This window comes from Cottoperca gobio, chromosome 16, assembly GCF_900634415.1.
Source record: "Cottoperca gobio chromosome 16, fCotGob3.1, whole genome shotgun sequence".
NCBI lineage: Eukaryota > Metazoa > Chordata > Actinopteri > Perciformes > Bovichtidae > Cottoperca > Cottoperca gobio.
This window is the reverse complement of record NC_041370.1, coordinates 25,417,902-25,436,419: the sequence shown is the minus strand read 5'-3', so window position 1 is coordinate 25,436,419 and position 18,518 is coordinate 25,417,902. Positions and strand designations below refer to the sequence as shown.

At 39.8% G+C, this 18,518-nt stretch overlaps 1 protein-coding gene across 5 annotated transcripts in view; it reads right to left on the bottom strand.

Moving 5' to 3' along the window:
• tsnare1 (T-SNARE Domain Containing 1) overlaps positions 1-18,518 on the bottom strand; it is a 183,013-nt gene that overhangs the window by 116,978 nt on the left and 47,517 nt on the right. For all 5 annotated transcript variants that reach the window (XM_029451829.1, XM_029451830.1, XM_029451828.1 and 2 more), the window contains exons 3-4: positions 7,130-7,207; positions 5,706-5,775 (exon numbers count right to left, since the gene is read on the bottom strand). In XM_029451829.1, the coding sequence (XP_029307689.1) occupies positions 5,706-5,775; positions 7,130-7,207 (148 nt within the window). The remainder of the gene's footprint in view (positions 1-5,705; positions 5,776-7,129; positions 7,208-18,518) is intronic.

Sequence of the window (18,518 nt, the reverse complement as noted above, 5' to 3'; positions counted from 1 at the left end):
AAACGGCCGACTAGGTCTCTGCAGCTGTGTGTGTTCACTCAAGGGATCTGGTTTGTGATGGTCCATATAGTCACCTGTGTGATCATGTGGTGATCCTAATGTCAGTGTGTTCTCACATTAGTGAGAGTTCTGCTAATAAAATGAGAAAATGTTTATTTGTCAATGCTTTCGAAAAATGATGCATATAAATGTTTTCCAAGACATTCCCGAAGCAAGAAACCGTTACAAATCACTGTTGAACCAGAATAAGACTCTACAGTCATATATGCAGCTATGCTTTGAGCACAGTACTCTCATCGGCATGCTAACATACTCACATTCCTCCCCCTCCATGAATGTATGTACTACATTAAATGCCAACCCATCAAGTAGCCTAGATATTGAGATATTTAACTGAATATGTGACACTTTGACCTGCTGGTGGCGCTAAAGTGACCAAAGAAATATTTTGAAACTTTCCTTTTGATGTGGTGGGGATGTTTGGGGGCTTGACTCTACATTGGTCTTTTATACTCTAACTATGATACTTACATCGTATTTCTATGAGCCTTTCCTTAAACATTTATTAAGGTACATCCTAACAAGAGCAAGTGATGAGCAATATAAATTACCCAGCAGTAATTAACAATGTATGATGGTCAAATATAAAAGTATGGAAATGTAGTGAAATTACCTCCTTAGAAAGTATAATAAAGAGACCACATACTTAAAGAGACCCATTTCTATATTAATGATTTATTTTGTGTACATAAAGTGGAGGTATGCGGCGGTGGAAGAAGTGTTCAGATATTTTACTGAAACAAAATACCACAGTAATATAATTCTCCATCACAGGTAAAATACTAACATTCAAATTGTTACTTTAGTAAAATCACAGAAGTATTATCGTCAAAATATATTAATTATGCATATTCAACCTTTTCAGAGTGTTTTCATTTATCACATACTATTAGATTATTATCACCTAGGCTGCGCTTTGTGGATGTCTGTAAGCAAGACCTCAACTCCTTCAACCCTGTCATCTTGGAGAATGCAGCTCAGGTTTAATGGCAGCAGGCGCTCCGCAGTGGGCTGCTCACATATAAAACCACCTTGGCTAAACACGGAAAGGTAAAGAGAACGAAGAGGCAGCAAATACGACAGGACACCACCACACCACCAGAGGCCCACACATGACGCTGCGCTAAAACCTCCCCACACACAAGAAATGTACAATCTTCCAAGACTGCAAAGCAGCTGACCATTGAGTCCTAGATCTAGAAATGTGTGTGCGCAGAATAAAGGTCTGCTGTCACCCTATTTTATAAAATTCATGAGAGCAGTTGAATTCTATTACACAGGTTGAAATGATCTAACTGCAATGGCAGATTATTTCACTTGTTTAAAAAAATAAGACTCAATAGATAAATACATTCTTGGCAAAATGATTTTCAGTGAGAAAATGTTGACAAAGTAACTCCAGCAATCAGTGAAATTGATAAAAAAAAGTACAACTTCCCCATTTACTCCACCACAATTCAGAAGGGAAACAAATGAAGTACATTCCTCAGAACTGTGTTTAAGTACAGTACTTTGTTACTTTCCACTACTTGTAATATGTGAAAAATTTCAAAATCATAATTCAAGTATTAGCATTTATGTTTCCCTTGCTCTGGTTTAACTTAAGTTCATTTCTATGTGCTGTAGCGTGCTATGTCTGAAAAGAGGCTGTCAGTCAGTCTCCAAACACAGCTCTGTGTCCTCTGGCATGTTTCAGCCAGAACACCAGAGAATGTTTAATGCGCTAACAAAGACACTCAGGGGGTGCCGGCCATTAATTTACTTAGACTTTTTGCCGTGTGCATTTCCACGATTACAGGGGCGGGTCAAATTCCATTAACTTTGAGATTTCAGTTTTTCTGCCTGAAGACAAGCAGGCAGATGGCGGGTTAACCATTTGCACAAACAACACTTATTATTATCACTTATTTTCACAAAACTCAAGAGTCTTACTTCTTGCAGAGGGATGTGTGCATGTGTGTGTGTGTGTGTGTGTGTGTGTGTGTGTGTGTGTGTGTGTGTGTGTGTGTGTGTGTGTGTGTGTGTGTTTGATAGATTAGTGCACCATATGCATTTATATGGCCTTGTTCAGTGTGAATGGATGGAGATCAGATAGCTGTAGTCCTGTGCCTTGTTGAAGGGAGCAAGGCACATTGAGAGGGGAGTAGAGTGTAGGGGTTGTCAGTGGCTGTGTGGATGGGTGGGGTCAAGGGTGTGATTTCCACGGGGTGAATATTTTCAAAACCATTATAGATCCCCAAGCAATCCCTGTAAAGTCACTGTTCAGCCATCTCAAGCCTGATGAGAGAATGATCTGTCTTGATCTGAGGTTCATTAACTTCAAGTATCAATGAACCTCAGGTCACGGCAAAATTTCATGAGCAACACTAAACAATCTGGGGTGGTTTAGCTCTTAGGTGGGTCTCTAAAGCCCCTTTCCCACTCGACAAAATACGCGCTAATTTAGTTAGAAAAATGGTATAAGGCAGAACTTCTTCTCAGTCTGTACAACTCCTGCCTTCTTCATGGGAAATGTAAAGACTGTAACCCCAACCGTGGCCCTGATCTATAACTGTAACCATCTACAGTATAATTTAAAACAAATTATTTTATTTGTGAAACTTGTTAGGGACTGAACTTAGAATGACAGGAAGCTCTGTAGTCCTCTATTGAAGAGATTTGAGCATGGAGGTTAATTCGTCACCATGGCAAGGCAAGTTAATTTATTCAGTATATTTCAACAAGGCAATCCAAAGTGCTTTACAAAAACATTAAAGTCATCAAAGACATAGTCCAGAAGACAGTCTCTAGATGCAAAAAATATTATAAAATGACATATAAACACAATTTAGAACAGTCATTAAAAATCCAACAGAATATAAATAAAAACAATCTTAAATAGATTAAAACAGGTACAAAACATAAGAATAAAAGTTACAGTGCAGTGTAAGATATTAATAATTATATGATTTAATAGAAGGCAAACAGAAAAGCATTGATTTAATGCAAAAAATTGATTCATGAAATAACTAATAGAAGTTGAGGTTAAATGTTCATGCATGACCTGAGCAACAGCTGTTTAAGGCAACATGGATGAAAAATCATTGGAGTGCTCAGACCAACATCAACAGTCTCAAGAAATGTAGGCAAACTCAATCTGCGGATGAAGGTCATGTGATGTGATTGAAAGCTCCAGAAAACATACTAAAATAACTATGCAATGAAACAGTTTTCCCAACTGAGGATATCACTATGAATAGAAACAATACTCCCAGAACCAGTATCTACCAATACATCATACATCTGCATCTGAAGTTACAGATACTTCCACCATTGTGTGCTAATTTTCTCTAAAACCGATGAGACTCATTCTAACCTTACAGCTACTCACTATATTACAACAGTCAATCCATCCTCATCAAGAAATATTGAGATTGGCTCTTTTAAATTGCACTGTGCTTTCTTCATCCAAATACTGTACAAAAGATTGTTCTATCTTGAGTGCACTTGTATTTCTAAAGTGATTTAAAGTGATCTAAAGTATGTTTTTGCCAAATTTGAAAGCTATTCACCTAAATAATAGATAATAATGACATCATTATCAATGTCACTTTCAGATATGCATCTAGAATTTCATCAAATTGTATCATAAGAAGCAATTCATGTTAAAGTTTATTACAGGCAAGAGAAAACTGTTGCAACAGCAGCAACTACTGTTAGAAACAAAATCCTCTAGTTAATGAGTTGTAAACGTCACCATTACATTCTTGAATCAGAAAGCCTCCGGACTGGTTTCTGGAACAATCTTTCAAAACACAGAGCTGCTGCATAACAAAACAAATCATACTGGAGGTAATTGGCATCAGTCAGAGGCAGTGGATGTGCTGTTTGCAACAGCATCAATACTGCTGAAGCAAAATGGGCAGTTAAAAATAAAAGCAACCAAGCATTGTCAGGAAGTCTCCAAGGCGATCATACAAAATGTTCAATAGAATTGATGACATGCCAGCCAACACAGTGGGATATAATGCATTTTAAACAGACGCAATCATCTTAGATTGGCCACTTTGTCATCAGCTTTGAATTTGGTAATTGCTGGCAGCTCAAATAAAAAAGAATAATCAATAGAGAAGAGTGCGATGAAACAAAGAGAAAATAAGCACTTCTCTGGAAAGCAGAGATGAATGTAACCCTTTCACTGAGCTGGACCACCAAGTATGTGCAATGAAAGTGTAGGGGCTGCTGGGAGATGTGTCTGTATGTGTATCAGGCTTGGAGGATGAAGACAAAGGGCCCAAGTGAGTTTATATAGTATCTAATGATATACTATATATGTGCTATTATATATTATTAATCATGCATTAATAATAAATATTTAACAGTTTGTATGCGGTTGAAATATTCATAATTATTTTCTTGATTAATGTATTCATTGTTTGGTTTGTAAGAAGAAAGTGGGAAATGCCGTCAGAGCTAAGAGGTGCAAGAAACAGAAAGCTGGCCAAGAATACACAAAACATTTCAACCAAACTGATGAGACTGCGAGAGCCTGTTAAAATAACACCGCTATCAAACAATCTTCAGGTATGGCCTCGGCCTATAGTTACGTTAGCCATCGTGATTGTTTACTTTGCCGCATACACTTTTGTAGTTTGTCCATTGCCAGGAGACCACTACGCCGGTAGGAGACTGTGTGGCAGCTTCGAGAGACAGACACCCAGCCAGTGGCTGCAGAAACTCGAATTCAGTCAGCGCAAACCCTAGCGGCATGAGTCACAGCTGGCTGGTGGCGGGGAGTCGGGGCTGAATTTAAGTTGCCATAGCTTCCAACGGAAAGTGCGTCCCTCGGAGCTGTGCCTTCTCCCCTCGCAGTGAACCAACGTCCCGGTAGCAGGGCGGGCAAAACTCAATCCAATAAACAAACCATTAAAGAGTACATCGACCCTGTATTGAAAAGCCCTCGAGGAAGCTTTACTTCCGCATCCTCTCATGTTGGACTGAGGGCAGACTAGATGCTACAGTGACTCAATATCGCCCACGAGGTGTAAGTGGTATTACAAGACAGGACGGGCTGCGAGATATCTCTGCAACACAACATATAGACGTCTTTGACATAATGTCAGAACTGTTACTTCCTCACCTTCTGATGATAATGTTAGTTCATTTTGTATTGTTTTAAACTAAAAGTGGGGCATATCTTACACACGGCACCTTCAAAGTGACACCTTCAAATGTCTTAGTCCAACCAAAATTCCAACCATTAAAAAGATTCATATGTAATTTAAGACAAGGACATTTGAACATTTGAGAACATGAAACCATAAAATGTTTGCCATTTTTGCATGAAAAATGATGTTAAATCCATTATAACTTAATTAATAGCTTATTAACTTCTTCGATCAACAAATCAATGATATGACTAAAGTTATTCATATCTTACTGTATGTGCTTATGTATTAATATGTAGTGGCGTAAAAAGGAATATATAGTATATATAATATATATATATAATATTTCTCTTTGAAATGCTGCAGTGTAAAGATATAAATTGTCATGAAATAAAACTACTCAAGTAAAGTACATATACTTTAAATGTATACTCAAGTACAGTGAGTATTCACTTAAATGTAAATGTACTTACCACCACTGGTGTGTGTGTTACTCACAGACTCTGTCGTAGCTCTGCTGTATCTCTAGATGTCCCCAGTGATTGAAGATTCTTCTCTAGTGTGACAACTGGAGGGACAACACAAACATTGAGTGTGTAACGCACTCAAACACACTTATACTCATGCACTTAAGTCTTAAAGAAAACCTTCCAGTATTTCATTATTACGTCAACTCCTAAACCCAAATCCTAATTAAAACTAATTTTAATGCTAATCTGGACCATATTCTAAACATGTTAAAAAATAATCTCTCACCGCATTTTATCCTTTATGAAATAGTTAATTGATATAAAGAAAATGACAACCAGATTGAAACACTTAAACTAGAGATAAGGTTTAGAATTCTAGAAGATTTCCTTGTCTATCACCAAATGTATATAATCTTGATTTTAACCTAGTACTATTTCTAAAAATAACCCTAAAGCAACCATCAACCTAATTTAAGTGTAGTACTACTTATACACATAAACCCAAGACATAAAGCTAAACTAAGTCCTCGTTTAAAATGAGTAATAACACTCCCCTGAAACCCAAACATAACATGTAATCCTGAACTAACCATAAAAGTAATTCAAATGTAGTTCCATTTTAAATCTTAAACATAAACCCAAGACATAATGCTGAACACCGGAAACCCATAATCTGACCACTAAAGTCAACGTTAAATCTGAAACTACATTTAACCCTAATTAAAACACAGCATTTATTTGAATCTTTACCATAGACCCATATCCTAATACTAGAACAGCAGTAGTACCGGTTTACATCATAACCATAAACCCAAAAACCTGAACCAGTTTAAAGATACTTTAACTCTGACCTACTTTCATCCCTAAACCCTGATCCTAATTTTAGGATGCTTTTTCAAACCATAGTTGGTTAGTTTGGTTTGTCCGAATCAGAGTGAAATTGATACTTTTGATTTGTTTTCTATTTAGTCTGGTTAGGTTTCACAGTGCACACATTAAAGTGTACCAAATAAAATACTAATATTTGCTGAGTGGTCAGAACCTCCTGTTAAGGCTCAGTTGTCAACAATACGTTGGTCCATTATTTCCAAAGAAGACGTGCTGGGATGAGACAAAATAGTTTTGGTTTACTTCCTTTGATCGAACAGCACTAGGGTTCGCTTGGAAACGGTCCAATACTGCTTGCAAGAGGTGGTCTCTGTGGTCCGCACCAGAGTACGATTACTGCGTTCACATTTGCCCAAACTAAATACACCAGGGGTTGAACTGCACCAAAGTTTGATTAAAACAAACTAAATGTTGGCCTTTAGAATCCATAGGAAGAGAGGAAGGTTAGCACAAATGCATGCATGCATGCACACACACACACACACACACACACACACACACACACACACACACACACACACACAAACAAATTCATACACTTTAAGTAATGAGTGGTCTTTTTACCGTTGGCATTGATCTGGAAGATATTGGAGGAGGTCTCCTGAAACACATCTTGCAGTTCTGAGGGGCTGACCTGTGTGGCTTTGGAGAAAAACATGATATCAGCGAACACTTCTCAGCTCCATGGAGTGTGACTCTTCAGCAGAAAGAGAGCTGATCACACAGTAACAGCATGTAGGGACAGAGGATTTACAGATTTCCAACATGTGTTAAAACTGTATTAATCAACATTTTTTGATCACAAATGGATCAAATAACTATGTGAAAGGGGTCACTCCAAGTAAAAAACATACAGACAATTTCCAAACAGATTATCTGAACCATATGGTGTCTTTTAGCCTCTTTTAGTTCATTATTAGGTTTCTTTCAGGCACAAGTTGCCTTTCATCATTTATATGTTCAGCTTGTTGCGTTGCCCCTTAAAACCAAATTTATGCTGATACAACTGAACATTTCAGTTCTTTGCAGGCACCGCCATGGCCACAAGGCGATGTCAATAAACAATTGCCACTAATGGCCACTAAAGATAAAGTTCTTATAGACTGGCTGCTGCATGACCCTCCCTCTCTCCCTCCGACTATTTGCCCAAACATGTATTTTCAAACTCCAATATCTGACAGAAATAGTGCTGAACAGTAAAACCACATCCAAGCTGATCACTGACACAATGTCCATGATCTTCTAAAGTCTGTGGTTATCTCTCACTGCCTCAAACAGAGGCTGTCAAATCTGCCTTGAATCACACAGGAATCGATCTTGTCATCCTATTTGGTCCAGACTAAAATATCTTTACTATTAGATGAATTGCCATAACATTTGGTAAAAACTGAGGTGATTTCCTCACTTTTAAATGACAACAACTTCAAATTTCAATTTGTCCAAACGTTGTGTTAATCACCAACTACTTGCAAAACTAATGACATTCCCATTAATCTCAGCTGGACTTTGTGTTTTCTTCTAATGAACGCATACAAGCATGCTAACACACTAAACTTAGAGTGTAGCCTTAGTAAACTTTATACGTGCTAAACATAAGCATTTTAACCATCAATTTAAACATGTTAGCATGCTGACATTAGCATTTAGCTTAAGTACAGCCTCATAGAGTTGCATGGCTGTAGTCTTACTAAATGGTGCTTCAAACTTTTATTGAATTACCAGAAAACAATATTGCAAAGTTCAACTAATATCCACTGTGGGTGAAATACCCAGGTTTTTTGTGCGCCCTCAAAGCCATAGAGCGGGCAATTGTTCCCAAGACTGTTTTTCATTGCGCAATCAGGGCAACGGCTGCGCTCAAAGTTGAAAGTAGTTAAACTTTTGGAACACAGCAATGCGTATTACATGTCATTTAACGAGGAACAACCAACCACAGCCGGAAGTTATCTTTATTCTCCATTTCTGTAAATATTAGTCTACGGTAAATATTGAAGACAGGTTGATTATTTTAGTGCAGGGCTACCCAGGGTTTTAAGATCTGGTTCCCTTATATTTATTTAATGAGCGCTGCTGCTAAAATATCACACGATCATTAATATCCTCTGCTCCTGTCTCTCGAGTGCCGGTGTCCGGCACACAGACATACACACAAAGCAGAGCAGAAACAGCGTTTCCTAGGGAAACTGCTGGCTCACAGACAATATTTTAATACACACTTAAAAAACACATGCCTGGAATAAGATCAAATGATAGGGTTAGCTGGTTATGGTCTAACCTGCGCCTTTGAAAGTTGGCAGCGCCAGACCGGAGGGCCTCAGATTTTTCATGTGTCCGACCCCTAAGGGTGGTTTCACACCATGTTTAGGTTTATTTAATTCATTTACAGCAACATTACATGGCAGAATTACTGTAAGATCACTGTGTCACACACTTGGACGTACAACATGTACTTTTCTGGCACCAGACGGCACTCAATCAAAACAACAACAAAGAGGGAGTTTGGCTGGAATCATGGAAGTCATTGCAGTCAGCTCTTCCCGGTTATGATTCCTCCGTTGTTCATAGTTCAGGAGGTTTATACCAGGAGTCAAATTGTCCGCAATTCTCCTCCTCTCCAAAACAAACGGACCTATTGATTAATACTGTTAAAATCACTGATGAAAGCGCCACGTATCCAGGATCTGATGACTAAAATCCTGCATCTGGATAAAAAGTATAGTTGAAAACGACCAACATCTAACAAAAAATGTATAGTAAAAATGAGGTTAAAACCGGATAAAAAGTCAGTTCATGACAGCTTCTGGCAAAACAAAAAGCTAATGCATGTTCAAATGGCATATGCATATGTATACATTATATACTGTATTACAGGAGACCAGATGAAACGTTACCTTCATTAAAATTAAGGATTTCACTAGGTTTTGAAAAATGTTGGAAACATTTCGGATGATATAACACATTGCAGTTTAAATCAGCATACACATCAGCATACACATGCTGATGTGCATACTTGTCACCATGGTTACCACATTGTTTTTAATAGGCAGGTGAGGTTTTGGCAGCTTGTGATTTAAGCATGTATGGCACCGTTGTGTTTGTCTCAGTGATGGTGACTTGCTGCTAATGCAATATCTGCTTTTTTCATCAAACAATGAAGAAGTGTTAAATACATCAAACTGAGCTGACAAAGGGAGTTTTATATAATACAAGTACATTTTTGAAAGAACTGACACATCAAGGTTACATTAATTAATTATAGGACATAGTCGGAAAATTAACATTTACAGTAATTGTATTGAAATACTGTGTTTTGTCACTATAATGAATACAGGTGGAAATTGAATGGACATCAAAGGCCGCACTGATGATGATAGGGTGGATGGGGAATATGGCATGGCACTAAGCCACAGGCTGGCAGCACAAGTGGTGCGTCTGCTGTATAAGTTATGTGGGCAGCACCATTTTCCTTTTTCAAAGCACATGTCATTGTAAATGACAGGGAGGGTTAATGGCCTGGAGCCATTACAGCAGGCTGAGATCAACATCACGACCTGTATAGGCTGCACACACAAGCCATCTCACCCACCCTTTTGTCAAATACTGCACCCTGAAATTACTGCAATTTGTTTTTCTGGCATGGTCAAAGGTACAGGGGTATATAGATCAAATGTAGAAGTTGAAAATGCTCGAATGTCTGTGTATTTGAGGAGAGGTGGATCACATATTGGCATGAAACACACGGTGAAGGCAGAGACAAAGCAGAGCTGGACAATTAAACAGATATCCATGGTGTAGGGGGGAGGAAGAACTGTGAGATCTCCACTGTACATCACAAGACATTAATTCTACTCACTGAGGAGCTGTACTGACAAATCGTCCAGGTAATAACATGATTGCATGCGGTCAGTCGAGCAGCATTACAATATTGTGATACATTTGGAAATAGGTAATTTTTCCAGTGAGAGACCTTTAGTGCATTTTTAATGTTCTCAGCACACACACACATCTTTAACACACATTTTGTCCACCTTTCATTTAGCATGATGGATGGATACACAGCAGAGGAGGCCTGGCCGATCACAGGACCAAAGTGTCATGAGCCCTCTCCCTGCCTGGTAACACCACTAATTGTTTTCAATTACCTCCACCTGTCTCTGCTCCACCCTTGTTAACTTACCAGCTGCACTGCATTTACTACTCATCATGCCCTGTATAGAAAGCCCTGTTTTTCAGTCCACACTTGTCAGATCATCTGCAAGCCTGCATCGAAATCCTGCCTGCCTGTCTGCTTTCAACTCTGACTCCTGATCTGTGATCCCGGACCTGTTACTACTACTCTGATCTCCAGCCCCAGTAAACCCGACTTGCCTCACGACTACGAGTTTAGAATATCCCTGGTGTGTGTGTGTGTGTGTGTGTGTGTGTGTGTGTGTGTGTGTGTGTGTGTAAAAAAATCCTTGATCTCGAAATTGCGCTCCTGGGTCCTCGTCTGTCTGTCCTGACACAAAGTGTATTTTTGTGTCTGTGTTCAGTACTCACTTTATTACATCTGTTGATAATGCTCCCACAACACAAGTAATTTTTTTATAGCCTAAGTTATGCTGATTAATCACCCTGACTTCACTTAAAAAGTTTAAACCGGCCACCCTTAAATTTAGCATCCTGCTAAATGGCCATCTGGAGAATATTGTCATTGAGCAAAGTTCCCTTCTGTCAAATGTGTCTGTATACCAACTCACTGTATTCTGTTTGGTGGTTTAGGATGCGTTTACATCATGTCTATTTGACAAAATGGATTCTGAGATGGTGAATTCGATGGAAACGTGTAATTACAATTATTGTTGGAACAGAAACAATAACCTTATTCTACAACATGATAATGTAGATTTGTCTGTCATGACAGTTAGTAATAACTTAACTGAAGGCCTTTCCTTTACACTGGTGACTCTCTTTACAGCCATCTGAAGGCAGCAGGTGTCTGCAGTCCCTATGTTGCGCACTGCCAGAATTACAAACGGCAGATCGGCTGGTTACATTTTGTGGTAAAGTAACCACAGACACATTAAAACGTGTCATTTTGATTCATTGTTCTACACAGTTCTGCACATCAACAGGTGTGTTGTATTGAAAACAATTCACACAGCTTCTACAAAAATTGTGAATGATTTAAAACTTCTCTGTCCGCTTAAACTCACTCCATCAGTACCATTCTCTCTGATCTCACTCCTGCGTAAGTGCACCAAAGGTGCGCCAAGGGAGCCTGGCCACCAAAAGTGCATTTGGCATGCTCCCACGCACTTGACTGCGATCTGGCTGCGCCGCTGGGTTCACGCCTGCGGTGTCTTCTTGCAGCACAGAGCAGCAACTAACTAACATGAACTTGTGGAGGTAAAGAGATAAAAACCAACACACTGCATTTGATTTGCTGATTTCAACGACAGACATGGTGGACATCTTAAACATAATGCATCATTAATAACATGTTGAATAAAACTTTACAGTGTGGTAAAACAGCAACTCAGCTTATTACAGGTTTAAGTATCCTCCATTTAGTTTGTCTTGCTTTAAAATTATTTCAGTTTTTAATTTGTTAGCCGTTTATTCTAAACATTAATGTGCGTAAGTCCACGCATCTCTAAACAGGAAATATTGCATGAGACCAAACATTCTATTTTCAGCAGAGCAACGTAAACCCTCAGATCGATTTGCAAAAAGATTGTGCCACAAAACCTGTACAAATGAGACAAAAATAAATTGTGTAATTCTCAAAGCACCTGCAAAGGGTGAAATGCAGCCCTAACTGCACTCCCAAGAAAATAGTGTATCGGTGCTCCTGTGTTATTTGCACGTTATATTAGCTACAGTAATATGCATACATTTGGTCCCTTTCTATGCAAATGAGCCTCATTGCAAAAACAGTCCAATTCACAAAGATCAGTGATAAGTTTTACCCTTAATTAACACTTCGTTATTAAATATGATCAACCTGTCTCTATTATCTGGCTACGTACCAAAATCCTTTAAAGTAGCTGTAATAAAACCGCTTCTTAAAAAGCCTAGACTATAGGCCGATATCTAACCTACCCTTTCTCGCTAAAATCCTTGAGAAAGCAGTCGCAAAACAGTTGTGTGACTTTTTACATAAAAGTTTATTTGAGGTTTTTCAATCTGGATTTAGAGTTCATCATAGCACAGAGACGGCACTGGTGAAAGTTACCAATGACCTTCTATTGGCATCAGACAAAGGACTTGTCTCTGTTCTTGTCTTGTTAGACCTCAGTGCTGCTTTCGACACTGTTGATCATGACATTCTACTACAGAGACTGGAACATTGTGTTGGCATAAAAGGAACCGCACTAAGCTGGTTCAAGTCCTATTTATCTGAGCGATCTCAATTTGTACTTGTTAACGATAAATCCTCCATGACAGCCAAAGTCAGTCTTGGAGTTCCGCAGGGTTCTGTACTTGGACCGATTCTATTCACCTTATATTTGCTTCCTTTGGGCAATATTATAAGGAACCACTCTATAAACTTTCATTGTTATGCGGATGATACACAATTATATCTATCAATTAAACCAGATGAAACCAATCAATTGGCTAAACTTCAAGCATGCCTTAAGGACATAAAAACTTGGATGTCTAGCAACATTTTGATGTTAAACACAGACAAAACTGAAGTTATTATACTTGGCCCTAAACGCCTCCGAAACGCATTTTCTAATGACATAGAAGCTCTGGATGGCATTAACTTGGCCTCCAGCACCACTGTAAGGAATCTTGGCGTCATCTTTGATCAAGATCTGTCGTTTAACTCCCACATAAAACAAATCTCAAGGACTGCCTTCTTTCATCTACGTAACATTGCAAAAATAAGACACATCCTGTCTCAAAATGATGCAGAAAAACTAGTCCATGCATTTGTTACTTCAAGGCTGGATTACTGCAGGTTGTCCCAAAAAGTCGCTTAAGACTCAAATCAAATTCAAATCAAATTTATTTGTATAGCCCAATATCACAAATTATACATTTGTCTCAGTGTGCTTTACAGACTGTACAGGTTACGACATCCTCTGTCCTTAGACCCTCACATCGCACAAGGAAAAACTTCCTAAAAGAAACCCCAAAATTAAAAGGGAAAAAATGGAAGAAACCTCAGGGAGAGCAACTGAGGAGGGATCCCTCTCCCAGGACGGACAGACGTGCAATAGATGTCGTGTGTACAGGATAAACAACATAGTACAAATACAACATTTGACAGAAATTATGTTGTGTTGGAAAAAAAAGAAATAGAAAGTTTGGATGAATCCAGGAAAATGTCAATAAGGCTTCCCGGTGTCCAGCAGGACCAGGTCAGCAGGCGCTGTCACGATTCATGATCCTGACGTAAACTTTATCAGTGGCAACCTGCCACATGAGAGACAGACACTCCGGGGATGATACCCCGGATGGTGAGTTAGTAACATACATTTACATAAATGCATACAGATAGAGAGGGAGAAGAAGAGAGAGGGAGAGAAGGAAGAGAGCAGGGAGGTGTCCCCCGGCAGTCTAAGCCTATAGCAGCATAACTAGGGGCTGATCCAGGGCAAACCTGAGCCAGCCCTAACTATAAGCTTTATCAAAAAGGAAAGTCTTTAGCCTACTCTTAAATGTGGAGAGTGTGTCTGCCTCCCGAACACAAACTGGAAGCTGGTTCCACTGGAGAGGAGCTTGATAGCTGAAGGCTCTGGCTCCCATTGTACTCTTAGAGACTCTAGGAACCACAAGTAACCCTGCAGTCTGGGAGCGTAATGCTCTAGTTGGTTTATAAGGTACTATGAGATCTTTAAGATATGCTGGAGCCTGAATTTTAATTGATTTGTAAGTCAGGAGAAGGATTTTGAATTCTATTCTGTATTTTACCGGGAGCCAGTGCAGAGCAGCTAATACAGGAGTAATATGATCCCGTTTCCTTGTTCTAGTCAATACACGTGCCGACTCTTCAGTTGATCCAAAATGCAGCGGCACGTGTATTGACTAGAACAAGGAAACGGGATCATATTACTCCTCGCTTCCAGTTTGTGTTCGGGAGGCAGACACACTCTCCACATTTAAGAGTAGGCTAAAGACTTTCCTTTTTGATAAAGCTTATAGTTAGGGCTGGCTCAGGTTTGCCCTGGATCAGCCCCTAGTTATGCTGCTATAGGCTTAGACTGCCGGGGGACACCTCCCTGCTCTCTTCCTTCTCTTCCTCTCTCCTCCCCTCCCTCTCTTCTTCTCCCTCTCTATCTGTATGCATTTATGTAAATGTATGTTACTAACTCACCATCCGGGGTATCATCCCCGGAGTGTCTGTCTCTCATGTGGCAGGTTGCCACTGATAAAGTTTACGTCAGGATCATGAATCGTGACAGCGCCTGCTGACCTGGTCCTGCTGGACACCGGGAAGCTTTATTGACATTTTCCTGGATTCATCCATACTTTCTATTTCTTTTTTTTCCAACAGAACATAATTTCTGTCAAATGTTGTATTTGTACTATGTTGTTTATCCTGTACACACGACATCTATTGCACGTCTGTCCGTCCTGGGAGAGGGATCCCTCCTCAGTTGCTCTCCCTGAGGTTTCTTCCATTTTTTCCCCTTTAATTTTGGGGTTTCTTTTAGGAAGTTTTTCCTTGTGCGATGCGAGGGTCTAAGGACAGAGGATGTCGTAACCTGTACAGTCTGTAAAGCACACTGAGACAAATGTATAATTTGTGATATTGGGCTATACAAATAAATTTGATTTGATTTGATTTTGCTAAAAGCCACACACAGTTGTAGTGAAATTACACATCTTTACAGCGTTGATAGTAACTGAAGCGTATTTATTATGACTGTCATGGACATACTTTCCAGTTATCATGGCAGCAGTGATTGTAGCCAGTCCAAGGCATCGTCAAACTCAAACAGAACATTTTTGTGTCTTGAAAAATAAATTAATAAAGCTCCCCTACATGTCACTTTTGAAAATATGTGAGAAAAAAACGACTAAAAAAGTAATAAAAGATAAGTTTATTGTATAAATGAATAAACTAATTATTTATTCCTACTACCTCTGCAAGGTAGTTATAAAACTCAGTTGTAAAACTTCATGGGCTGTAATATCTTCTGTGAATCTGACCTTTAGACCGGGCAGATAGCAGTTGCAAATGATCCACAATTCATGGAGCTATCAGCGGCTGCAGTCCACTTTTTGTGAATTCCCCCCTCAGTGCAGTCCTTTGGTGAACAAGGACAAACACTTAAGGCCTAAAAAACGGCTGCAATTCCTTGGTAAAAATCCCCCGAGGCAAGCAGGTAAAGGGAGCCAAGCAGCGGACTCACCACATATTTATAGGGTGGGCTACTTATATTTTTTTACTGGTGTTGAGTCAATTGGGTTGCTGAGGTAATAGCAATAGCAAAGTCCTGAAAAGGGTGGAGCACCTACAAAGTAAAACTACCACTGTGCTTAGGCACAGCTCCAGGTCCAGTGATCTCTTGCGCTGTCAAAATACATCATGTTTCTACTCTTGCCTCCTTCACAAAATATACAGTTAGAAAGCATAAACAAAAGTTAGTCTTTTGAATATCTCTGGAGAATGCTCCTTGACATCTGCCGTGCTTGTTTCATAAAGTTGTGTCTCGAAATACAGTTCAGTTAATACATCAGTTAAAACCTAAAGTATTTACTTGCATGAATCTACTGACCATATATCTAACCTCAATCAGTGAAAACTGTACCCAGATCATGTATTTGTCGCACAATCCTTCTAATGGGGAGTAACATCATTTTCACATTAGAGCTCAAAACACTTGACAGGCATTTATGATTTCTTACTAGTTCCACAAACTCCACTGACGTTATATTCCCTGGAAGATTGAGGGATCGAAGAAGGTTGTTTCACAACCAGTGTTTAGTAACTGGTTTGGATCATTTCAGCATTTTTTCAGCTTTTTATCTTCTCACATTAACAATGTCGACACTTTCACACGCTCATATCAGCATGCCACTTCAAAGCACTACTGATATGCACTGCCTTCACAAAATCAATCTTGGACAAATTTTGTCTGATGCAGTCATTACTTAGATTTTGCCCTATATTATACCCCTGCAGAGGCATTTTAGAATGCTTATGAAGGGTGTAATAAATAGCAATTTCATGATAAAATGTTAACTAGACTAAGAGTCTATAGCAGCTCTTTGTGCTCATACTTAGTAGTTGGCATTGCAGGACTTTTGACTAAATGCTAATGCCAACGACCTGCCACGCTTACACTGACGATGTAGATGCTAAACATGCAGATGTTTAGCAAGCATAATGTTATAATGCAGAACCTTTCCCAAGGCAAATGAGACTTTGGCAAGGGAAGACTTGCCTTTGCTATCAAAGTTTGTTTCTGCGTTGCACTTGTTTAGTTTGCTCCCTAGCTGCTCTCTCTGTCTAAGCCCAGCAAACAAATAACTTCAGCTATTTTCATAATAATTTAGCATTAGGAAACTCTTCCGCTCGCGGAGACCCTGTTATCCGAAGTCGTCAAATCTTCCATGGTGTTAAAACTCAAAGGTCGAGACTATGAGGGGAGAACAGAACAATTCTGGGGGGGAACAGTTGGATGATATCCACCATACCGCCTAATATATGGCCATGGAAGAAGACTCAGTCAACTTCACGGTCTGTATGGACAATGGACAGCTAGGTGTGCAGTCTGACAATGAGAGATCCCTCGCTACTTCAGGAGAATCAGGAGAGATTCTCTGTGGTACAGTTTGACCAAGACGGAAAGTACCACCCTTGCCTTAATCGACTTTTGCCGTTGAGCGCCTCAAACTGCCATGGCTAGCTCCACGTCCTCTCCAACTTGCGTAATAGGCAATCACTTTTTCTCTCAGCAACTAGCAACAGTGAGACATAAATGCTTGTTTTCCTTGACTTTGTACTGAGCTCTTACGGTCCTGGATATCCCCGAAGGTTCCACTCTCACTGTCGTTTACCCAGTTATTGGTAGACATGGAGTCTGCCAGGTTAACCAACATCCCCTAATGGACGAGACGCTGGTTACCCACCTGGCACCGGAAAGAAGACTCAGTTAAGAATACAGTTGCACCCAAGCACGTTAGTCCAGGCCCCTACACAAACTCCTCTCCCAGGTCAAAGATTGTTGTTACCTGCCACATTTTCCATAGAAGAAAATGATTGTGCTTGTGCAACTTTAACTGCGTCATGAATAGTGGCTTGTTCCTGTGTTCACAGTTCTTCAGAAGGCTCATGTGTCAATAAGAACAGTTTTTGCCTCACTTTCAAGCTCCAAACTGAGGAAATATGCAAGAAATATCTTGCCTGCACACAAACTCCAGAAGAGACCTCTTGGGGATATGCACAGCATCACAATCAATCATGGAAACTGTATTCCAGGGCTACAGACCCAAATTCAGCAAGTGTTATTCAGAGGCATTGTAATATCAAAAGTGCATCGATCCATGGTCAATTCTGATACATCCTGGCCGATAGGTCACCTGCAGTCTCCTGGATTTGTCATAATCTGAGAGAACAGCGGTCTCATCCCCAGTCAGAGAAGAAAATTCTGGGTCTGGAGTTTGGAGGATAATCGCCATCAACCCGAAACATCGCTGTTTCAGCCACATCACATTGTTGGTCTCGATGACGCTATATCCTCATGATGTTTTACGTTGTAGTGATGTGTTGTTCTAAGTGTACTTACTGAAAGGGAACTGGGTTTATGAATATAACCAACCTTCCCTGAGGAGGGGAAACGAGGCCAGCCGCTCATTGTGTAAACGCTGGCCAACTAGGTGAGGTGCAATGTTGATTGACAAGGGCAGACTGTGCAGGGTCTCTTGTAGCCCCAGGGGAAGGCCCCTGCCTGCATCAGTCTCATTGGTCTTGACATGCATTTTGAGAATGATCTTCAGGATGATCTCATGA